General features: G+C 38.0%; 1 protein-coding gene across 3 annotated transcripts in view; it reads left to right on the top strand.

The window, feature by feature from the left end:
• The window catches only part of LOC149702399 (uncharacterized), a 180,920-nt gene that overhangs the window by 28,459 nt on the left and 127,326 nt on the right, over positions 1–25,135 (top strand). The window contains exon 1 of one of the 3 annotated variants that reach the window (XM_089866196.1): positions 10,770–11,557. The exons of the other annotated variants lie outside the window; for them this stretch is intronic. Within the exon in view, the coding sequence (XP_089722322.1) occupies positions 11,491–11,557 (67 nt within the window). The 5' untranslated portion in view covers positions 10,770–11,490. Of the gene's footprint in view, positions 1–10,769; positions 11,558–25,135 lie in introns of those variants that run through there. 3 annotated transcript variants of the gene reach the window in all.

Here is a 25,135-nt window from a genome sequence, read left to right as displayed (position 1 = left end):
GAAGTACAGCGTGTCTCCGAAGGACACTTGAGGATAGAAAAAAAATTGGGGCTAATGTAACGAGAAGTAAAGAAAAAAATTGTTCTTTATAACATCTTTAAAATTTTCAATCGAAATTCAGTGAACCGATCAATGGGGAAATTCTGATAGGTTAACCTGGCCGTACCTTGATCAATATAGGATAGGTTGTAACACGGCTTGTCTATGGATCCTTGAAGGAGAAATATTTTGAAAAATGCATCCTTTACATCTATTATTGCTCTGGCTATATAGGGATGTCGATACAATATCGTTTTTCCCTTTTTACCACCATTTTATGTTCTTCAAGTCTTCATGCATGCATGCATGCCTGCAATATCCTAAGACGCTCTAGCTATATCCAAAGCATCGTAGTAACTGTAGCTCGCGTGTGAACTTTGGGATAATCTCCAGCATAGCCTCCTTTTAATATCCCAAAGCCGGAAATTTCAACTTTTTTGGGGTAAAAAGATGTTTAATATATATTTTTTCACACCTTTTGCGTATGATCGTTGGTGAAAAAAAAACCAGAGTTCCCGTCACCGCCAAACGTTTCCCCAATTTTTTGGTGTATTTTAACCTATAATATCTTCATTTTTTGGGACATATGACTATGGGAGCGTATACATTGTTGTGATCATTTCATTCTGTTCACGCGAACCGAAATAATTGATGAAGTTCGGAAAGTCCAAAAGCGAAAATATTTTATTGAATAGTCCAGTTTCCTATGTGGATACTTTCGTTTCTACGTCATACTACCGGTTAAAATGATGCGATACCAAAGAATAGAACTGACCCATGACCTCAAACTATTCTTGACTTCATTTGAAACTTCCAACTTTCTATCTGTTGAATTATGTACTAGTTTTGAGTAGTCTATACTTTTAACTGGAACATTATTTACAGTACTAACTAGGGGCCATTTGGTCCTGTAATTCCTATAAAATCCTATATTTTCGCACATTATAATTTTAAAAAATAACTTTTATATATATAAGTCAACAATTCAAACGGTCGACGAATGGAATCATAACTGACAATGTTTATTAAACACATTACGTCATTCTTTAACTAGATCAAAAAATTAAATTGCGGGCAACGAAACTAGATCATCAAAACAAACTTGGAAACTTTCACGAAATAAAATCGCGCGGTCGCAACCATACGATTCGTGATATACAGAATTCACCCCAGTTAGAAAAAAAAATGTATAGTTTAAAGCGGTACAAGGGAAAATAATATCAATATCAAAAGCTTGACGGGAAGAAAAAAAGGAAATTGAAGCTTCACTCGATCTCTGCAGTGTTCGGGTGCAGGGAGACACGTTATTGGCCCGTGGAATGTGGTGCGCGCGGATCGAACCAGGGACAAAACGCCATCAGAGATTGAACCATCATCTCTCTTCTAAAGCAGAAAGAGCGGGGATTGTAACGAGGGGCTCCTCACTACCACGCGTCTACAATTTCTATTATATTTTGGCAACAGGCCTTAAAATCGGGTATAAATTCAAGAATAAGCACATCCTTTATTTGAGGAAATTTGATTATAATTTTCCAATTGATTACTTTGTCAGAAAAATCTTCAAATTAATTATATAACAAAACAACGGTTTAATTGGTCGTTAATAAACGGGAAAGTCCGGTAATTTGAATGTAAGTGTAGACCTATCCATTTTTCCAGAGGAGAAGCAAACACTACAGGGGCTTCTGGTAAAACCAGAGGTGTCGAGCCCGCTTGTGTGTTCGTTTCTCTATAAATATTTATTGAAATAGTCAATTGAGGTGTCCGTCTAAAATGATCTAAAGTTGGGAGCTGTAGTTTAATATTTTGAAATGAGGAGCACCTCGAATGTCTTGGATGATCAAAGCACCCAGGGTGAGAGAGAGAGACCTTTAAAATACGATAGAAAAAGAGAGAGAGGAGGGCTTCCCCAGCTCTCGATTGAAAGTACTATTACTATAACCACGCACCGGGTGGGCCCCCAGGGCGTTCGCGAAATGATCTGACGAGGCTGCTCTTGCCATAGAGAATCGGATCGGAACGCGGTGCTCGGCATCATTTTCAATGGGATCGGGATCGTATCCATGGGATGCTCTAAAAGCTTCCCTTCCGCTTCAATTCCTTCCTAAAGGAAGAAGCACGGAACGTTTTTTTTACCTACCTATTAATATTTTTTTTATCCAGAGGACCCATCGTATAAGATCCCTTTTCCTATGCGCGTGAAATTTAACCGAAAGTTATATAGGATTAGATCCGTGATATAGAAATGGGGTCAAAGCCGGTCACTTTCTACTGCTTTTGACAGTTTTTATGGCGTTTTAATAGTATTATTGTTATAAAGTTGAGATAGGTTTAATTGTTGTAGATATAGTTCTTATTGTGTCTCATATGATCGAGTCAGGAAATTATAAAATGTTTACAAAGTCCTGGGAACCTTGTTGCTGAAGTAATTTTTCTTTAGTTGTAATTGCTTGAACCGATATATTTACAATTAGCTCATGGTATTGTCGTTAAAATTGGAAAAATTAGTCAGAGGTAGCCTAGGAAAGTTGTGGGATTGTGAAATGCATAATCAGATTTCGCATTACCTTTTTTGGAAAATGGTATCATGGACTACTTTTATTTCTATGGGATTTCCTATAAGATATCCTGGTGCCGTAGTTTCGAAGTTGCATGGCTGATTTGAATAGAACCCTAAGTTGGAAATAAAGTTCGGAAGAACATCTCAATCGGGATGCCCAAGTTCTCTTTTCAGTGTTACCGGTACATCTTTCTCCGTCGGTATAGCGTTCAGTTCAACCACTGGGGTGATTGGGTGAATGAGGGCAGCTGGGTTTTACCATGATGGGACAGGGAGAAAGAACGGTTTGTTCGGCCCCAAAAGGACACCCGAACGATAGAGATACGTCTATTACGACGACCCTCGGTCTTGGAATAAATAATAAATAAGCAGCACTTCTCGCTACTAATCATGATTAGAAACAGTAGTCCATCGTTTCTACGAAGTAAATTTGTAAAATTGGTCAGAGAAAATGTCTTTAAACTGTCAGGGAAGCATAAAAAATTCAGGCATGCAATCTGTTTTAACTCTTAGTTATACTTGATTCATTTGCAACTCCTTCTTTAATTTCTCCAAGACTCATTACATTGTTGCCATCAGAATTACCATCACCATGAAGAGACGTTAGAGGATGATGTCTTTATATTGTATTCCATCAGGGACGCGACCCATAGTAGTTCAGAACCAGAGAGAGCTCGGAGCAGCAGCGCTCCGGACTTGACAATAGACGGCTTAAGTCGCACCCCAATAGAGAGACGCGGGATACTACTCTCTATACCGGGGTACTGTCCTATAGCTTTAGCATCAGGTGAGATGGGACGTACATTGCCTCTTCACACCCGACGGGACAAAAAAAGCCAGTCACGCCAGAGGCGCGAAGATTATCGGACCGGATCAGTCATGTACTTTTTTTCCCTTCTTAATCGGGAACGACATCCGTGGAATTTTTAGTGGAAGACCCAACTAAAATACTCTATGCTTCGTAAGATAGATACACTTTTAGACACAGGGTGTTTCGAAAGGGCAGGAACTGTAGTTCAGTGGGATGGTTCTATGTAACTTCAATCTCTATTTTGCCGAAGACCTATTAATTAAATTAGTTGTGTATCTTGGGACAAAATGTCATTGAAGTTAAATTGATTTCCCATTGAACCAACTGTACTTGTTCCTTTAATTACCCTTTTTTGAACCACCCTGTACATTGGGGATTAAAATTTTTAAATCAAGTTCTACCTAGTGGGATTCCAACTGCACTAAACCAGTTGTGAAATTTTTAACCAAAGACTGTGAATTAGTTGAATACAAATTGTCACCAAGAGATGTATATGTAGTCTTTGAAAACTGGGGGTTTGTAATTTTCTGAAGTCTAAGTTGAAGTCCTGAAAAATCAACCAACTGACCCCCAATACTCAATACTTACTTGGACTCTTTGCTTTATGAAAGATCCCCGGTACGTGTTTTGATAAAGTTGTAACAAAATAAGGGCTAGCAAAGAAAAGAGGATAGTGTGAGTTGGCGGCCGGAGGGTCTAAAAAGATGGAGGGTTTGCGGTTGTCCTGTCCGAATTCTAAGTGAAAAGATCGCTCTGCTCTTTGAAGACAGTCTTGTTGGTGATAAACGAAGCCATTGTGCATGCTGGGGTGCATCGCGCATCTCTCAAAACCCCTCTAGGACAGGACACCGCAACTCTAGGACGGATAGAGTTGAGATTGAGAAAGAGAGAGAGGAGGGTTCCCGTTTCGCTTTTGACCCCGTTGAAGTTCAACCCAAGAGTAGAGATCGCCACCACCGCTAGCCTCGGCTTTCCCCCCCGCTGTTACCATCTGTCTGATTCTGACTCCGAAGGCGAAAAGCTTAGCGACACCTTTTTTGTACTCCCGCGCGCTAGAAGAGATGGTTCAGTTCAGCTTCAAAAAATTCCCCCACACACGAGGGACGAGCGAAAGGGCGGCGGAACATCCTTCTCCATCAGTGCCCTAAATCAACTCGTTCAATCACGCGTCTGTCGCAAATTTATTAGTCAGTGTTGGAGGGAATATGAAATTGTAAACGAAACTTAACCAGCAGGATCGTGTCGCAACCTTGAACGCGACCTTTGCAAATTAATTTGAAACCCTTTCAGTTCCTTACCCCGAGTCCCTGACCTATCGTTCAGTAACCTCGTTTAATTTTTTTACTATTATTATTATTAATTCTCAAAACCTGAACGCCAGTAAACCAAATCAAATTTTTAGGGGGTCCCCAATGAGGACCCATGCAGGACCACTATCATCTCAATCTCTAACTCAACAATAGAGATTTTCTGTAAGAATAGTTCGATTTTTCACTTCATACCATCGGGGGAATATTTCAAATGTAGTGTCGCGTATACCTTGTTGGGGTATCTTGAGGTGAGCTTGGGTGTTAGTGATCCAATAGGGTGCCTCGCGCGATCATTGAATCGAGATCAGTCTCTTCGGAAGAAACGCCTTTATCAGTATAAAAAGCGTGGAGTAGGGACAGATCTCCCTGGCCATTCTTTCGCATGTGAAGAAGCAAAAATGGGAACTTTGGTTTGGTTGGACCCAGCCAGCTAGCTAGGGTGCTAGAGTCGTTTCTGCTCCGACACTTTGCCAAAGAAGGGTCGGGCAACTTCCGACAAAAGGATTCCTCTCGCCAATCCCTAACCATTGTGAAATATGTTCCTCTCTCTCTTGGCTTAACTAAAACCAAGAGTGGATAAAGAAGAGTGTAGGTATTGAGCTTCGGAGATATTGTTTTTACTCGAGACCCGCACCACGTGGTCGTCGTACATCTCGCCTCTGACTCTAGAAAAATTTGAAATAAAAAATTTTAATGATACTGCATTGAAAACTCGCTCAAGCAATTTAAGATTACTGAGAAATTTCTTGCGAATATTTTGAACCATGATACACTTTTCTTTACCAACTCCGGTATTTGCAAAAACCTTCTCCCAGTATCGCGCTACAAATACAACTACTACGACTATTCCATGCATGTTCCTGAAAACCATTTCGGGATCTTGCAGGAAAGTTTTCATTTATTGGGACAAGTATCTATAAGGATTCCCATTAAATTCTTTACTATATTTTCTCTTCCTGCATGACAATCTCTCCCCGTTCCAGTGATGTCTTATTTTTCGAGTCTACTTTGTCAGGCAGGCAACGAGAAATGGTTTCCGATTTTATTTTTCATGCATTTTTCCCAAACGGACTATAGGTAGGCCGGGATGGAGACTTTGGAAAGGGAGCTATAGCTCGCTCACCTCCGTTGGTTGTATGGATGGGTGTTATTGTACCAGGGCATTAGGATGGTTGCTATTGTGTCTATCTTCCTTCCATGTATGGACTTTGACGTTTTTTATGGCGAGAGTGATATCTTGATCTATTTGCAAAATCCAAGTCCATTTATATTAGTTTACTTTTGGGTTTAGTTTAGTTTGGTTTGGGTATAAGAGTCCCGGGGCTTCTTCCTGCTGCAGGGGACATTTTGGTTCAAATGGGAGATTTAATTTTATAAATGAGGTTTATGGTTGAGACCATTTTAATGTCTTCATTTTCATTTATAAGTCGTGTTGGTTTATTTTGGCGCCTTTTCGTTACTTTGACCCCAGTTTAACCTTTTAATGGGTGGGGGTAACTTGTTATTTTAATTTGAGTCTCTTTATAACCCGCTAAAATTTGTCAAGACCTTTGGCGCCCAATTTTTCTTTCTTGGACATCTTTCCCACCATTTTCAGTTTGATTTCAACATAACCTTTTATGATTATTTGTTCTTTTCCTAGACGTTTTTGACGTTTTAATGGTTAGCGAATAATGTTCCCACGTTTCTTTTAGCGAAGTATTCTTAAGTTATGTTTATGATTCGGAATGGCAGTCTCGTTATAACTTTCCTTTATCTAAACCGACGACAGTACCTTGTAGTGTATTTGACCCTTTATACATCATTAGAGACTTGAAAATAAAATAAAAAAAAAATAGATGGGGAGTTTTCGAAACTATTCGAAATGTCGTTTGAAATCGGAGATAAGGAAAAAGAAATCGGCGTAGAAGGGGTGGGCTTATTAGGAACGAAATAAAGATGTCGGCCCGTCAATAAACTTCGGAAAAAGAATCGGAGGAAGGAGAAACGGGGATAAGGGAAGGGGAAGGGGTGAAAACGGAAGTTGAGATAAAAGTCACCATGAACACAGTCATAGGCGCCGAGGAATCTTGGATCTCCGCGAAGATCGGTTCCCCCCTCCCCCCTTTTGTTTAGTTTCACTCACTAATTAGTCTAGTTTCCCTTTCTGTTCGACAACGATAGCTCGACTATTTTCCGCTTCCATCTGATCGAGAATTCTTTCGAACTGCGGGAATCTTGGTCTAATTAAATAAGGCGTACTGCCTTCAAAGTGCAGTACTAAATAGCCTCGTCTCCTGGTGCAAATGGTATCGATCCTCCTAGTCTGAAAATTATGTATAGAGAGCTTTCAGTTGGAGGAGGAGCTGAGTCTCGTGACATAATTTACGCTGCCATTTTGGTGGGTTTAAACTTTAAAGCAGGAATGAAGCTGAGACCACCCAATATGGCTACCAGAACAGCGGTAAGACTTGGGAGGGTGTGACGTACTACTATCCCATCTGAAAGCTCTCTATAGAAGACTTACTTGTAACGGTCAAACAGGTTTGTTAGAAATGCGAAACAGTTTTTTTCCAAGAGCGATTGACAAAGTAGAAAAAGGCAGGGTGTATGAAGACTCAAATGTATAACATGATGGAGACATAAAAGTAGTCGATACAAAGGTCATGATCATCTCTTTTTTGGGGTTGAAGCCCCCCATCGTCGTTATTCTCTCTACACGCCACTATCTTTCGCCTTCACAAACAGCTGGCCGTAGACATACGAACCGTCCCAAATCGTTTAGATTGATGGGATAGATCTTGTCCCTTTGCCCCGGGGTCCAATTGAAAACCATGGTTTTTCCCCGCGTCTCCATAGTGAACGTTAACCAGGGTGGTCTATATAGGAGATCCTCGATGCTAAATAGACACATCCCCGTGGTTATTGCAAAAAGAGCTATCATTTTCGGGAGGGGGTGGGTGGTGGATATAAGAGCGAATTAACCTTGAACTCTCTCGGGGTGGTTGTTGGATCCACGAGTTGACCTCATCGCCTGGGGGAGAAAAGGGCAGGTTGCTCTTGGAATTGGTTAAGTTAAAGGAAGTGATGGGCTTGATGGCTTGCTTCGTTCAAACGACAATTCATCTTTAAAGCGAGCCTAAAACCGAATTCCATTTGGACTGCTCTTTGAGTGCTCTGAAACATTTTGCGTGTTCCTTTTGTAGATCTGGATGTAGCGTTGAAATTATTGGGAATACTTGTAATCGGGTTTTGTTGGCAAGAGCTTGATTATAGTGAACGAACGCAAAGTTTACAGGGTTGCCACAGGTCAAGGAAGGTCGGGAAATTTTAATTAAGTCCTGGAAAAGTCAGGGAATCTGAATCTGAAAATTTTGTGACAACCTTTTGATTAAATAATTCTATATCCGCCTCATATAACTATGGTGACTAAAGAGTTCCATTTGCACTACCGGCGCCCTAGCTTTTCTAACTGCCAATATGGCGTTAAACCTCAGCTGTAAAAGTCTCCGCCTAGCTAAACACTTTCTTGGGTGGTAAGCCATTTGCTTGCAAGTTAAGTTGACGGAACACGAATACCGATGAAGTAAACTAAACGATGGGTTTGACATGTTTATTAGATGGGTGGTGGTGGTGGTTGTATATACGTGTAAATTCTCTCCTTTCGGAGGTGTATTACAGGCCGTGATGGTGTTATCCCGTAACTATAACCTTTGACATTCTCTTCTTGATTTTTTGTACATTTGAAGAGGGCGAAAGCCGAGGCGATAACGGCTTGGGAAGATTGAAAAACGACTCTAACCTACTTTTCAAAATGAAAACCCAAGGCAACTGAATCGAAACAAATACCTAAGTGGTTAGTTAGATTTGTGATAGTGCTGATAACTTAAAGCGAAACTCGTCTCTTCATTATTTTTTTAAAATATTAGTAGTTAGTTTAAACAAAGTTCTTAAAAAAGACTTTCCATGGGGTTACGGTAATGCTTTAACCACCGGTTTCAAATTTGGGCCGAGATTCTAATTTTGAGGAGTTCCACTGTCACAAAACCGTAAAACGAAAAATAACCCCATCGCTGTTTCGTTTGCTTCCCTTTTGGAATTAATATAATGGTCTATATATACGCTCCCAAGGGTACATTTTGTGTAAATTGAAAGTGTAAAATCCATTGTAAACCCGGTGTACACAAAGCGCATGCAGCAGCTCATGATCTATATCACGTTAGCTTCCGTGTTCGTCATTCGAATTTGATGACTGTCCAACGCATTAAAAAATGATACCTCGCCATCGCGTTTGTTCAAAATTTACTCAATTTATATTCATGAAGGTTTTTTTTTTCATTTCTCATCAACCATGTGTCACGGCACATGTCACAACATCGTCCGGACAAAAGTGATACTAAGCTCTCGGTAATTACCGCCGCCTTCAATTGTTCCTTAAATAAAAAAAAAATGTACGCGCCTCTACCACCACCACGCATGCTAGCAACTATTCCATATTTTTTATTTATTCCCATAGTGAACAAAGAACCCCCTTTATAACGTGTATGGGTAAAGGCGACGATGATCAGAGGGCAAAGAGACCAAGTACGTCAGTGCACTCGGAATCCCCTCTCAACTGCACTGGACCATTACAAAATTCATCACGTGTCCCCGGACCGCGACATAGATACCCCTGGTCCAATATTGGCGTAAAAAACTATGGATTTGATAACTTAGTGTTCATTAAACTTTGCACCAAAACTAGTCCTTGAGCTTTTAGAGACGAAAACTGTCATTTGTAACACTCTTTGGGATTGTAATTGTCTCTAAGAAAAACGTCATTCATGTTCGTGGCTTTTACGCTTTAAATTTCTTAGAGACTCAAAGAATCATCCTTAGTTATTTCCACTAATATATCCTCATGGCTCGAAACCTTTAACAAAAATAACGGGAGCTAATTAGAAATTGAACAACGATTTATACAATTTATATGATACGGTGGGTGAGCAAAGCTTTTTATTAAGTGATAATCGTAGTGATGTAGACCGTCGGTTTTAAATTTAAGTATTTTTTAACGCTTCATAACACTAACCGAACCGTACCGAACTTTTATTTTATATACGTATAATTTAAGTACACCTTTAATCTTTAGACAACTTAATTACCTCCTAGTGGTTTAAATTCCACGCCCCGCCTTCTTTTCTCTTAGCTTATTTACATAAGCAAGAACCATTTATATTTAGACGTAAGGAGGAACAGCTAGGGGGATAGGGGGGTTGAAAGAAGGGTCCGATTAGATGTTTGAGACGCACGTTTTGAGCTTAAATTTCCGCCAACGCTAGCTACTTTTTCTTTCGACAGATCTGCACACAAATCTCTGGAGAGTCATTATTCCTAGAAACGTTCTAAAGTTTTTTGTTTTCTTTTTTTAAAGAAAAATGAAGTTAGAATGATGCGACGGGATACGCAATAACTCCTCGGGAATGGCGCGAAAAATAACAATAGGGACAAAATCGTCTTCCCTTATTTCCATTTTTACTCCCTCCCCTTAAGTGAAGGTGAAATGAGTACTCGCAAAATTAGAGTACTCTATTTTTTATATTTTGCGGAGATTTATTTATACTCTATAACAGTGACTCCAAAGTATGCTGTGATTATTGTTATTTTCGTTATCTGATACCATTACCCCTTTCTGATTAGTGAAGGTGAATGAGTACTCGAAAAATTAGAGTACTCAATTTGTTATTGAGGGAATTTATTTATACTCTATAACAGTGACGTCAAAATATGCTGTGATTATTGTTATTTTCGTTATCTGATACCATTGCCCCTTTCTCCAGTCCTAAGTGAGGGTGATATGAGTACTCTGCGGGAAGATATTTATTTAACAGTGGCGTCAAGGTATGCTGTGATTATTGTTATTTTCGTTATCTGATACCATGGAGTAAAATTTAAGGAAAGGGAGATGTAATGTAATATCATCTTTTAATCTAACGAGTTATTGAGACATTAAGAAGCGAGCATGTCCTCCATGCTTTGAGAGAGAGAGTTTCCGTAAACGTTCAGCATCTCTTTAGTTACGAGAGAGTAAGAGAGAGAGAGGGAGAAAAAAAGAGAAATTGGGATCGACTGAGGAAATCTCTTACGTGGACACTTTATAGCCTCTCCAGTCCAATCATGGCTTTCGTATCAGCGTCACGTGAGCGATAAAGCCACTCCTCCGGTCCGTACGAAGGGGGAGGGGGAAATCGGGGCTGAAAATGGAATCTCGGAGAGAGCGCGAGAACCCCATGCCTCGAGATCTGGTGTTTTCCGCGGTAGTGGGGGCGGATTTAGTTTTTCTCATCTTTTTCTGGAAATCCCTGGAGTCTCTTCGACAATGATAATGGACATGATCCAAGTGTGGAGCTAGTCTCTCTCAACTTCCACGAGAATGTGTTGCTGTTAGGTCAGGTCTGACGGGGAGAAAGTTCTTGACTCGGCGGAGAAGAACGGTACCATCCCGGGGACGGACCCTCCTGGATTCCCGCTTTTTGTTTACCCCCTTTGAAGTAGTGCTTTGGTGTCGCCGGTCACTTAACCCCTTTTTGCGACATTCATTTGGATTTTCAATGAGAATTTACTGACCGCGTTAATATAAAGATACTGACGGTGAATTCCAAGATTGTTCTTAACTCTTTTTGTGACGTTTTCGGGTCGGTTTCATCCGGCCGTTTACGTGTCCCGCGACGGCGGCCGACGCTGTTACCCTCTCTTGGCTGGCCGCTGCCAACGCGGCCGCAGCCCGCTTGGAGGCTTGTAAGGCCGAAGTCATGCAGAGAGCCGAAGCTTCTTGGACTAAATTTAATTCATCCATAAACCTAGCCGTCGACGATTTGGGTATGCAAACTCTGATGTTTATTACTAGACAATTTTAAATTGAACTTCATATATAATGGAAGTTGACCCGTGATTGTTAACTTTTAGGACACTGTATAGCCGATAAGTCGTTATGTTAAAGTTGAAGTATCGTTTGACCTCTTTGGACTCTCGTACCGGCCCCTTTTGATTTTTAAATGCTAGAGCGCTATTGATATTGGAGTTTGAATCCCAATCCACTGTTAATTGGGCGCATTCGAATTTGCAACGTTTGCGCTATAGTTCTCCGGCATATTTGTTAATTCAGAGGCCTTTCAAATATTCTGGGAATATTTCTAAAACGGTTTGTTGTTGCTGTAGTAGGGTATATATCAACATGGTCATGATTGACCAATTTATCCATTTTGTTGCGATAGAGGAAGGCGCTTCTTTTAATTCGGTTGCTATTATTGGTTAATTTTTTTTTTCTATTTGGGAAGGCTAAAGGGCAAAGTGGTTAAAACATCTTTAAAAAAGTCTGGAGATTAAAATACAGATTAGACCTCGCCATAAAAGCTTATTTTGAAATTTAAACTACGCAATCTGACCTTCAAAGTCAAACTATATATAGTTTAATGTTTCGACCCTTGGAAAAATACATTTTGAAGGTCATGGGAATGAAGTGGACCCCTCTTTGTCCGAGTATGTATTAGCTAGGGGTAGCGAACTGACCGTCCCCCAATGTCCGTAGAGTTCTTGTTTGTATTTCAACTAAAATTTGGCGCCATGCGCTCTTAAACCTTAACATCTTGACATGAATGAAAAGAGTAGTTTTCAGTTCGGCATATATAATTCTTTCATAAATTCCAATGGGCTAAGTTAGTATAAATCTACAAGGATCGAAATTTGAATATTAGTTGAAAACCATCGCGTGCAAAATGTCGAAATCTTTTATCAAAATTGTGGAATTTGAATAGGATTTCTAATCCCAAAACTTTTCAGACATCTTATCGGTGACTTTTTGAGTATACATTTATCACTATGGGATTTTGTAATTCAGCCAACTAGAGAGAGGCCCGTATTACTCTGCATTGTTTTCTAACGCGACTGATACATATATCATAAAATCGCTATAACAAGGTTTTCTATTGAGTTTGATTTAATTTGTCACTTGTCCGTATGCGCGCTATAATACCAAAGTCTACTTTCATAGGGTATAACTATGCCTATTTTTGGGAAAGTGGATGACTGACGAAGCGTATCCTAAATCACTCAACAGAAATGTTTTGTATATTCTGATAAGATTTTAGGCGGTGTTTTGTAACTTTGATCTTCCTCGAGCTTTGTCACCCGATAACATTTAAATCGTTTTAACAGGATGACACCTTGATCTCCTGTATCGTATAGATTGTCTTTAAAACCTCTCGCCATTATCTCTATTATGTCTTACACGTAGTAAATTAGCTCAAAGTTATGTAAGATAATTATTTTCCTTCAATTTCAAATCGCCTTTTTTTTCCATAACATTTTAACCTGCTAAAGTTCGAAATATTTATTTACTTTCATTGGCAATAAATACGTAATCCAAAATACGGAATAATTTTTTAACTTTGTGTTAATTTATTTCAAGTAATTGCAACTAATTGAGAAATTGAAAGAAATCTATTAAAATGACACTGATAATGGCCTTAATTCAGGAAGTGTCGAATATATACCTTGAAATATTTGACAACGCCGTTTCAAAGAACCGCTCAATTCAGTGTTGTTTAAGAAAGATACGTTTAAACACGTTTCAACTGATTTCTATATTCATGCATATGTTTGGATTTAAATATGCCGCCATCTTATAAAATGGAGCCCATCGCTTTTCCGCTAAGTACTAATTCTTTAATTTATCATAAATTTTAATTGAACTGAATTCTTCATAAACTCAAGTTATTTTAAATTTTCTCCTTATTTGGAATTATGAATAACATAGTGTAAGGTTTTTAAAACTCGAAAACTTCATTCATCCATTCAGGCCTAGTTAATTTGTTTCAGTTAAATTTTAAATTATAAGAATTAGACTACAGGTCTCCGAAGCTATAGTAATAATTGAAGAATTATATTAGGTAATTGATGCACCTTTCGACAAGAAAATAATTAGTTATTTCAGATCAAAGTAACAAATTAATATTTAAGAACTCGTGCAAATTGCAAAAATTGAAAGACATCACTTATAGGCCTTGTAGGTATAACGAATCCCATATAGAGAGAGATGAAGCCCCAAATATCGTTAAAGGTGCTAAATAATTCTTCAGAACGGAAATTAGATGGTCCAGCCGTGCATGCACGGAGCGGTTGGTTGGTGGTACTTTCCGGGGTGAATTTCTAGGGTCTCTCTCGTGCACACTGAATCCATCGGCGCTTTTCATCTTTGATAACGGCGGGATTCGCTCGCTAGCGGGTATTCGGCCGGAGGTGAGAGAAACATCCCTTCTCCAGCATCCATCGGCTCACGCTCCTCTCGAGCTTCTTCTATCCCGCCACCAACACCAGCACCAGCTCTCTCTTGGTCAGAGAAATATTTAAAGAATAAGTAATAATTCTAGTAGGAATATTGTACTAACTAGTTAACTAACTTCAATGGAGTTTATAGAGATAATGTCATGGAAGAGGCTATACTTATTCATGGGACTATTTATGTATGAAGAAAAATAAACCTTTTAACCAAGTATGTCCCCAGTGGGGTCCATTGTCGTTTACGTGTCGTAATACCAGCAGCCATAGTAATTTTAGCTAGTTTCCGTTTATAACCTCCCTTGATAATTTCTTGGAACGCTAACTATAGTGAACTTTATGAAATGAGATTGGTACATACATAGATACAAAAGGGGATGTTAATTTGGCGAAGAGGTCAAGAATTTGTAGGTCTTTTTCTCCCCCATCTTCGCATCGATCCTTTCATCTTTTGGTCCCTAGAATCAAATTCATCCAAGTTTTCCATGCCTTACAATAATTACTTCCCTTGGTATAGAGCGTTAAATAGGGTTCATATACAAACCTGTAAAACTCAGGGAAATAAATAGTAGACAAAAACGCATGGAAAACTCAAGGATTTTTAGAATTTTTAGTAAATTTCAGGGAAATTTGTGAGGTTTGAGTAAGTTTGTTCTGAAGGAGTTGCTTCAACTATGAAAACGACCCTCGTTGTTGTATATGGGAAAAAGCCTGGAAAACTCAGGGAAATATATGAAAAAAAAACTCCTGGAAAACTCAGTGAAATCGGTTTTCCAAAAGTTGTATGAACCCTAGCTGTTAAACTTTCCCGAACGTTTTAATTGATCAGGTGCTATACTCAGACATATATTTGTCTCCGCCCACTATCCTACCCATTTCTAAAATTATTATTGTCTGGGTGTTAAATGCTTCTATAACCAAATTCCTGAATTATGCATGGAAATTTTAGCATAAAGCCATTTTGAGCTTGAAAATGTCGCCCTAACACGTTTTCCTCCCGCCTTTATGATAAACAACGATTTAGTCCTTCCTCGTGATCTTTTATGTAATGTAAAAATACAAAAGGAAAACCCATTTATGAACAATGATCTCGTGATATAATCGTTGTGCACTTAAGGGCGTGTAATCCATTAAAAATCTTTTAATCGCAGTTTGAATCTTTTGCAGTTATAGCCTAGGTATGTATGAACGGGACTCTCTGAATCTCAGTCACGAGCTGCAATCCCCTCCCCCTTTCCCCCCTCTCTAAAATACTCAAAAGCAGAGCATGCATGCATGCGGTATCGGACTGCCATTTTAATGTAGACTGTCACGCCACCTTTTAGGATTATCACGAAACAGGAAACCCTCGGAAAATATAAATTAACATTAAGTATAATAACAACGTAATAAGTATGACAAAGTGTGTTCCCCCAGTTAAATATGATTTTTGACAATGAAAACTATAGCTTTCGAAGAGGTAATGGAGGTATACTTATTGATATTATCATAGGTTTATGAGATATGTTCCATTAAGTTTGTCACTGGTAACTTAGAAACTGGAGCTTGTCATGAAGTGAGTGAGGTAGGTCATAGATTCGAGGTAAAGCGAGGGACGCCTGGTGAGGCGCTGTCAAATTTGGGCTTAGTAATGCAGACTAAATAGGACGTAGATGGAACTTGGTCCTGCAAAATTAATTAACCACCGAGTGTAGGACTTCAATTCTCGCTTCCGTCGTTCTCGAACTAGTTATCTCGAGCTGTAAGTCTCTCAGTAGCATTACGAAGTATAGGAAGTCTCATACTTATGGGAGGAACATATCTTATAAACTTATGATACGGTGTCCTTGCACGAGCTAAGAAAGAAAATGTTTTTCTCTAAACCCTTAAAGTTCACCGATTCTTTTGCGTTATCTCTCTCTCGCTTCTTGTTAATTTTGAAACCAATTAAAAACTTCCCGGGGGATGAATAGAAAGAGAGCGTGTATGTTTTTAGAGCTAATGTCCTGTTGGTAATATAGTTAAGAACGGTCTTCAAGATAGGAAGGAAAGTAATGATAATTAGTCTTGAAAAACTCCCCCCGGAAATGCTCCAGCAGAACTCGTATCCGTTGAAATATACAGCAACCACTACGGAAAGGATACGAATGCATACTCGCAACTCGTCTACAAACTTATACTCGCCGACAATCTGATAATAGTAGATATGTTCTATGTTTTCTTAAGAGCAAATTAAGCAATGAATACGGGAAGAATTGTTATTGTAACATGAGCATATAGAAATAACGGAGTGTGTCCTCAAAGAATATATCGCTACTAGATCTATATTTTAGGCTGCAAAGGGTTACGGATTCATTGTGCAATAAATTCTACAGCGCCCTTGTTGTTCCCGACATACGTAATTAAGAAGTGGGCGTGGTTTGTCCAATAGGTATTTTATGGTTAAAAAATAAAAAATACTAACTCCTCATACGATAATTCTCGTCGATAAATTAGAGGTAATTAATGAAGGGGGGGTTCAATTCACTTTCCTCTTTTTCTCAATGTATCTTTGATAATTACTGCAGCGGTAATCAACTTCAATTTTTTTTTCGTAGACCTTCTCTCAAATGAGCCTATCGCGAGTTTCGTCACTTCGGGTCATTGTAATATCGCGAGCCACTGTCCGTGCACGAAGGCCAATCTGTATAAAAAGGGTCGGAGTTAGATTAAGGTACGTCGGGGTGGGAAAGTCCTTGATCATATAGCCGCGATTGAGGGCATGCAGCCGGGTGAATTGTTTAATAATTCAGGATGGGGTTAAGTGGTCGCCATGAATATTTAAATCTGCGCTGGAGCTTTGATTCACGCCGACATAGTATATTATAGGAATACCTGCCCATATAGAATATTCTTTTTGGCGTGACGCATTTAATGTCCAGCTATATGGCTACTTCCCTTCCGCCTACACCGTCCCCACGAGTCCACGACCATATCAGAAACTATAAATGTATTTTGTCATAAACACTCGTTTCTCATCGCAGACCCAGGCAGGGTAAATTCGATAATAAAGTTTGGTTTAGTAAACGGTGTTTAATTGCAATTGCATCAATAACTTTATAGACTGTCCCTTGGCGTCCGTAATCTGGTCCGTAATTAAATACCTCCCCGTTAAAAACGCGGCTCTCATTATGGCGTATATAAACATCCAATCATATATAGACTTTTAAACATTATTATCATAATAATAAGATAATATGGTCTTAGACGCCCTACTTTTAACGTTTATTCCTTATAAGCGTGACACGTGATTAAGAAGGTAGTGGTCAGTCTCTGCAACTCTCTTTACGTAATGGTCACTAGTTGGTTGCAGGCGTTCTAATTTTTTATTCAACGGAAGTTAGGACCTTCCCACCCATATACCATAGATTAATACAGAATGCTCGACAGTGTTTGGAAAAAAAACTTATATACTAATCTGACACACGCTAAAATATCTTCGTGTTTAAACATTGCGTGATCTCCTTATAAAGCATAAGTTTGTAAGTGATATGTTCCTTCCATAAGTCTGACACTATACCGATACTTCGTAATCCTAAAGAGTTGCTTACAGCTCGAGCTAGTTCGAGTGAGAACAACGGAAGTGAGAATTGAAGTCCTACACAAGGTTAATTAATTTTGCAGGACTTCCATCTAGATCCTATTTAGTCTGTATTTATAAGCCTTTGACAGCGCCTCACCAGGCGTCGCTTTACCTCGAATCTATGACCTACCTCATTCACTTCATGACAAGCTCCAGTTTGTAACCAATGACAAACTTATGGGAGGAACATATCTTATGAACTTATGCTTAAAGGTATGCTTCGGTTGTTTCAAGTAGAAAGTAAAGCGATTTTCTTTATTACGTTTACCGTAGTTCGTGCCAGTCTTGGTTGATATTATGAACTGAAATCTTTATCTTAAGCTGCACGATTGTTTTAGAAGTACATGTTTAGAAGCACGGATTTTTAGCGATGTCTACTGATGACTAACGGTGTATTTTCCACTTGTTGGGAAATATCATCAAGAAATCGTTGCTATAGCAAGCATTTCATTTTTTTAAATACAGGGTGTTTCGGATGAGATATCGATTTTTTTTTAATATGGAGTATTTTTTACGTTTCACTTTGAACATAATTTTTTTTTATTGAAGGCTATCTCTGATATGACTTATAATTTAGCGGGAAAACCATCGAGTACCGTTATTGGTTTTTTCAATACACTCAATGGAAATTCTAATGTTTTTAACTGCCACTTTAGGCGTATTTTCCATGTCAGCAATATGTTTTTATTTGTCTGAAATCCGTCGAGAAGCGTTAGTAATATTTGGGGGTTTTCGCAATCTAATGGTTTTTTAAGATAAACACAAATCTGAATAATTATTATTCCAATTACAAACCCTAGGTTTAAAATCAAACCTAAATCGTAGAACCTACCAACCTTACGGACTTGCTTTTAATCTACAATATAGTTTATGATAAGGGTAAATTTATGCACGCTACCGTGCATGCACCTTCTAATTATGTACTTCTACGAATGTGGAAATTGACCACACATTCTGTGTGAGAATGTATAGGCTAAATTTTTTATATCTTGTATGAGACTTGCGTGAAACTAAAACTTTTTCAGTGTACTTACTCTATGGGAGGGAAATTGAAGGGACTGAGCTTTGCTACTCAGTTATGCAGCCTGAATTTATAATAGTGTTCGAGGACAGACCCGCCCTTGATATCTATAGAGATATACTAACGACACAAAGAAGTCCAATATGAATTCTTAAAGACCTTTGACAATTTTTATATCAACCATTTAATTTGGTTCAAAGATAAATAAATGATAAAGTTAACGTGATAATATTAATTGCCCAGGCCAATTATTATTAATTATATTAAAGTACTCACTTTGAAATATTTTTGAAATAAGCGGCCATCTTGGAAAATGGCGGTCTGTAATGTAAGAAAGCCTTTGTTTCGAACTAAAGTTCAACCGTTGACATTTCGTAGTATAGTTTAATTTGTTTTGAATATGCCCTTGACCCTTTTTGCGGGCATTTAAGTAAGACCAAATTTAGTACAACCTTACCCGGACAACTCCAGTAAGTTTTGGTAAAATATGTGATAGAAAATGTTAAGATTATAATATAATATTATATTATAGTTGTTGTTCTTCTGGTGGTTGTTGTTGTTATTTTGAAATATCGCAATGTACTTCTTGAAATCGGTGTTTTTCAAAATAATTGTCTGAGATATTTTTTTGGTTGTTGAGACATAGTTCAAGTGGATCTTATTTTATTATACCAAATTTAGTATATCGAGAGTTTTATGGAAATCTTAAAAAAATATGATAAATAGCTATCGGAAGGTTTTTTTTATATAAATATCATCTTTTGAAGAGAATATGACATCATCCTTTTTTTTATAAATAAATAAAATACTTAAAATTAGTCATCGCTGAATAGAAATTCCCAAGTCTGGTTATTTCGCACCAAGTCCTAACTTCGGTCCTAAGCTGTGGTTAGTTAATTTAATATCTTCTTCAATATTATCCTTAGACACAAATCCCAATTTAATACGCTCTTATAAGTAGGAACGAAAAAGTCTAAGTTTTCCTTTGTGAACCTCAGATTAAAACCTCTTAAAAATTTATTTTAGATTAAACCTCTTTAAAATTTCAGGATAAATAAAATCGGACTTTAACATCATCAGAATGATTGTTTTAAAATGCAAAAAGAATAAAAAAATTAGCATTACGTGTATATTCAAATGATATCAAATGAAATTGGAATCCTTTAAGTACATAGAGTATTTCAGTGGGTGATGATCAAAGGGGGGAAAGGTATCCAAAGGGGTACTTGGGACTGTTACCCCCCTCCGCACCTTCCTTCTCGGGAATGACCTCTCTCCGTCGGCTCGATATCTAAGTCGGATCAAGGTGCGAGATCGAGAGAGAGAGAGAGAGAGACCATTTTCTTCTCCATTTATTCGGTCAACGTGCATCGTTTCTCCCACTTCTTTTTCAATGGGAGAAAAAAACCTTTAGCCCTTATTGCAAAGCCGCTGTCGTCCCCCCCCCCAAGCTTTTGATATAAAAAACGAAAGAAATTCTTCTTAGAATCGAGAGAAAAAGACTGAAATATTGGCGCAAGTTTTTAGATCCTTTCAAAGGCCCGTTCAAACCTAACGAGCAACTTTTTAGAAATGTTTAGCGAGACAAATATGTTGTTATATGACGACTGATCTTTGAGCCTTTAATTCCCACACCTTTCCCAATTATCCTTGCTTTTTTGAGACCTCATTGTCACTCCATACTTAATCCTTCACGAGTTTACTTTGCAAACACGTGCTTCAGAAATATTTTAATACACGTGACATTTCCCGCCAAAACATTCGGTTAAAGCGCGTGAATTATTTTCAAAATTCGAAAACGAGGCTTAGCTTACCAATATTCTAGCGCCAGTTGTCAGCCTGAATAAATCAAGTTAAATCAAATGTAGGGCAGGCTATAGCGTGTCGTGTATGCAGTTTAAGAAGAGAAAGATAACGATAGGACCACCAATACCGTGTCGAATTGTGAAATATATTAAAAAAGGTACGCTACTTATTCTCCTTGTGACGTGATTTTTTTTCTCTGGGGTATCAAAAACACCTCTAAAGGTGTAGGTAGGGAATCCCAGCCGGGGAAAGTGACGTATAAAGAACCCTCAATAAAAAATGGGATCCGGAAATAGCCGCTGTCCATTTGACTCTGCTGCAGTGTGACTGTAGAAGAGAAGTGCATGACGCTTTCTTCCAAAAGCCTAAGGGAGAGAGATTGGCTATTTTTCCTTCCTCGGCCTTAATCTTCCTTTTCCTTCATCCTGGTTCCTTTCCTGTCTGAGATTTCTTCTCTCTCTGGTTTTTTTTTACTCCCTTACTCCCAAGCCTCTTTCAAAAAATCTCTTTCCCATCTTTTCCTGATGCTGATGTGGGGTGAAGTATAACTCACAGCCGTTTTTACCTAAGAAACCTTTATTTAAAGTTCAAGAAATGATTCCTTGGTTTTTATATTTTTTTAAGGAAGGTCTTTTATTTAGTTTCGTTTGAAAATGATACTGAAGTAGATTACCTGTATTATTTATTTTCCTTTTTTCTTGTTTAATATATATTTATAAATCAATGCCTTCGTTAGATTTAGAGAAGTTTACGAAAGCTATTAGGCCTACAGATTATCACGATGAAAGTGTACTCTAGTGTCTTTTATTTATTTTCTATTTAAAGCGTAAGTTTATTTAATCTCGATCAATTTAGGACCATGGGAACTTAAAATTTAAATAATTTAATGAATGGCATTTTAGAATATCTCTGAACCAATAGAGGCTTCGAGGGGTATTTCACTATGTTGAATTGATTAATGGTATATATTCTTAAAACAATTAAGTGATTCCCCCCCTTGTAATCAGCTTAATTAATTTTAAACTTTGTAATTACCATACAGTTTTAAAAGTCAATACCCTATTCCATTTCCAAGTATCTCTTTGACCTTATTTTGATAAAACGTATCTAGAAATAAACATCTGAATATAAATGGAAATGGAAACCCCTTTAAAATTTTAAAAGGTTAGTGAAGACTTAAAAAAGAAAAAGAAAATGTTATACCTTCTTTTTTCCGTTATCAAAAGGGCTTCTCTCTGAAAAAAAAAACGTCTATAACGAAGTTTATCCAAAAAAAGAGTATTTGAACCATATACGGCTATTCGTTTCTTTTTCTATTTAAAAAAGGACGTTTTTATCACCAACAAAGAGTTTCCCACCAAGACAGAAAACCATTCTGGGAATAAAAGGGGCCAGCCAACTCAGTCCCTACGTGCCTGGAATGTCTCTCTATATATTCCTTTTTCTCTGTCGGCTGCTAGGATGTAATGAGACCACGCCCCTTTCTTTTGTATTTCGTCGCTGGTTTTTCCCTCAGCCTCTTATAATCATTTCATCACTTTACTCTCTCTCTCACTCTCTCTGTTACGGCTCTCGCGGGTCCTCTTTTTTGGGAACAGAGTGAGATAGTGGAAGATTTAAGGGTCCTATTGGAAGCTCTAGCTAACACTCTTTCTAGAGGATGGAAGGGAATTTCGGCGAAATCTTTCGGATATTGAGGATTTTTATTTTATTTTATGTGATGGGATGTCTTAAAAGGAACTCGGTTTAATTGAATTTAACTTATTCATGAATTGATGCAGTTATTACTTGAATATTTTGGGTGAATTGAAGTGATGGAGTCAATTGTTAGATAATAATCCGCCTGGAAAACCAACCTAGAAAGTCTGGAATTTTGAAACAATGGGTGCATTGATCGTAGAGAGAAATTTGGTCAGGGAAAATAAATTCAAAAAATCAGGGAAAAAACCCTGGAAAAGTCAGGTCTCTTCAAAACAATTAACTGAAGTATTTTGCCAAACATTCCACTAACATGTCCATTGGAATTTGTATAAATCTGTGCTTTGACATTTGGCATTGATTTAGCAGACCTCGTGCTCTCTGCGTGTTAGTTCCAATGCTGGAAAAACCTAAAACATTTTATGATCATATTTTTAGTATTCCAACGTCACAATATACGAAATTTATCCATTCCACAGCGAGCGTAGTCAACTTTTCGCTCCATTGAATATATTTTGAATATTTTGGGTTCTGGGAGCGTTAGGGGGCTAAGACAGTGGTACTGGGAGGCGCGCTCTGAAAATCGATGAGATTCACGAAGGTTTCTATTGATTTTCTGTCATGTTTGCGTTGCCGTTATGCCGATTATTATGCAACGCCAATATTAACAAGGAAATTCACGTGTTTAACATTCTATAGAATTTTTTTTACCCGCAAAACGTGTTAAAAAAACTCTATTTTCTATACGTGTTTCAATTCAAATCTCGAGGGACCAAGGCTTAGGATATTATTGATTTTTTACGCTTGTATTTAATATTTATATGGAGATTCCAATTTATGTCATCAGTGGAGATACAGAAAGATAAAGATTCCAAATGTCCTTTTTTATTTCAATATTTATCTATTTGAAAGTTATTTCGATTGTATTAAAATAATTTTGATATTTATATCAATTTAATTTGGTAATGTATCAAAGATGGGGAATTTTATTTGAGGATCACGTGATCTACCCTTTCAGTGCTCGTACAAACATGCATCATGGAGAACCTGGAAATATCAGGGAAATCGGTTTTCCTAAAGTTGTACGAAGAAGGAACTCTTTACGTCATTTCAATTATCTTTTGAAACTATCCAATATTCAATTTTAATAGTACATGGCAAATTTTATACACAGGGAAAACGGGGTTAGAAAAACTATGTATAGGAGGAGCAATTTTCCCCGTATTAAAAAAGACTTTTCTTAGACCGTAACTTAGTTTAGGGGTGAAGTAAACCTAAGAAAAAGAGAAGCGGGTTAGTATATAGCGCATGCCAGAAGCGGTATACGCTCTGCCGCACACTACTATCCTATGAGACCCTATTATCCAAAGCTGACGCCTCTAATATTGGAGCTATAAGGTAACCTTCATACAATAAGGTCGTATCGGCTTTTTTCCCTGCCCCTCACTAAGTTTGTTTTGAAAGCGAAAACGATGTAACTCAAATTTATGAAATTATTATTACGGTTTGAAAATTTAGCCAGAAAAATAATCCTTATTCTGTTTTGAATCCAGACACTTTTATGTAATTCCTTAGTATTCAATCTTAAAATGAAAGGAATTGGTCCAGACGAAAATGAAAACACAATTTTAATTATAAAAAGGCTCGCAATTATCAGACCTAACCAATTACCTAAAAAACAAGGCGATTTACACGTTTCCAAAGTGCTCAAGGTGTAGGTACATATAAATCCATTTCCTTTAATGTTCCATTCACTTTTTAATTTTTGTTTGTTAAAAAATGTCATTGTACCTCGATTAAAACATTATTGCCCTGAGTGACCACCGTACTGCACTTTCTTCTTCTTATTGCGGACCCCAAAGGAGCGGTACGTGGTGGCTCTCTTCTATGCCTTTTTTGATGGAGCAAGGCGATGGGGGCAAGTACCTCGCGATGACATCTGCGATCCCCGCATAATGGGGTAAAGGCCCCCCCCTTCCCTTTCCCTATTACGTTATATTATAAGGAAGAGGTTGAACCCAAAAGTGAACGAGCAAGCAAGGGCGACAGCTAGGAAAGAAATAAAAAACCACTTTAATATCGCGCCCTGGTCCGCCGTACACATAAATCATCCCGCCGATGCCTTAGCTAGCTTCTCTCTCTCTCCCTCTCCTCTTCCATCTTCTCTTCATCCCTGATGTGCCTGCATGCTCTTGCGCTTCCTTTTTTTCCATCCCTATATATGGGAGAATCTTTTTCGGAGCCGCAGTTTCGTGTTCTTCGCAGGACGCGAGATTGAACTGAAGAATTCTTCTCTCCTTTCCCGAAGTGCGTTGGGATTTTTCCCCCTACACATCCTCCCATCACGTATTGCAAGCTGTTGACCTCGATCTATATTCCGCTTTATTAGATAGATAGCTTTCTCTTTGACGTTGTTACTTACTATACGCCCTTGCTTGCTTCATTCCTTCCTTACTGCATGGCCAAGCCCACCCGCAACCCCATGCCATGCACCCGGTTCTTTTACTTCTCTCACACAAGTAACTTATTTTTTTTTTTTTTTTTTTTGGATGGTGTATATGGTATATGGAACAATGTATTTTTAGAGGGTTATATTTGGGGTGAAAGGTTAATTTATTTATAAAGGATGGATGGGTGTATCTATCTGCTCAATTATCTATTATCTTTTCTTATTTTGGAGGTTGTGGTGATAGGGTTAATTTCGTTTTGTTTTTGAACTCAGGGAATTTCATATTGGTTTTGGTAATTTTGTTGTTGTAGTACTATGGGTATCGTTAATTTATTTATAAGTTTGTGGTAATAGGCATTTTTTAACCAACAAGTAAAAGTCCATGGAGATATTGGTCAGTGAATTGAAATTTTGGAGAAATTAGGGAGTTTTGAAATGAAATGTTTGTTTAAAAGTTATCATCAAATACCAGGGCTTCTAAATTTCAAAACAATTATCTTTTCTCTGTTTTTAAAATAGTATTTAAAAGATGGTCCTTCTGAAATA

This window comes from Phalangium opilio, unplaced genomic scaffold, assembly GCF_054372755.1.
Source record: "Phalangium opilio isolate 3A_F unplaced genomic scaffold, DU_Popi_V2 ptg000017l_1, whole genome shotgun sequence".
Taxonomy (NCBI): Eukaryota; Metazoa; Arthropoda; class Arachnida; order Opiliones; family Phalangiidae; genus Phalangium; species Phalangium opilio.
This window is presented reverse-complemented; position numbering and strand designations above follow the sequence as displayed.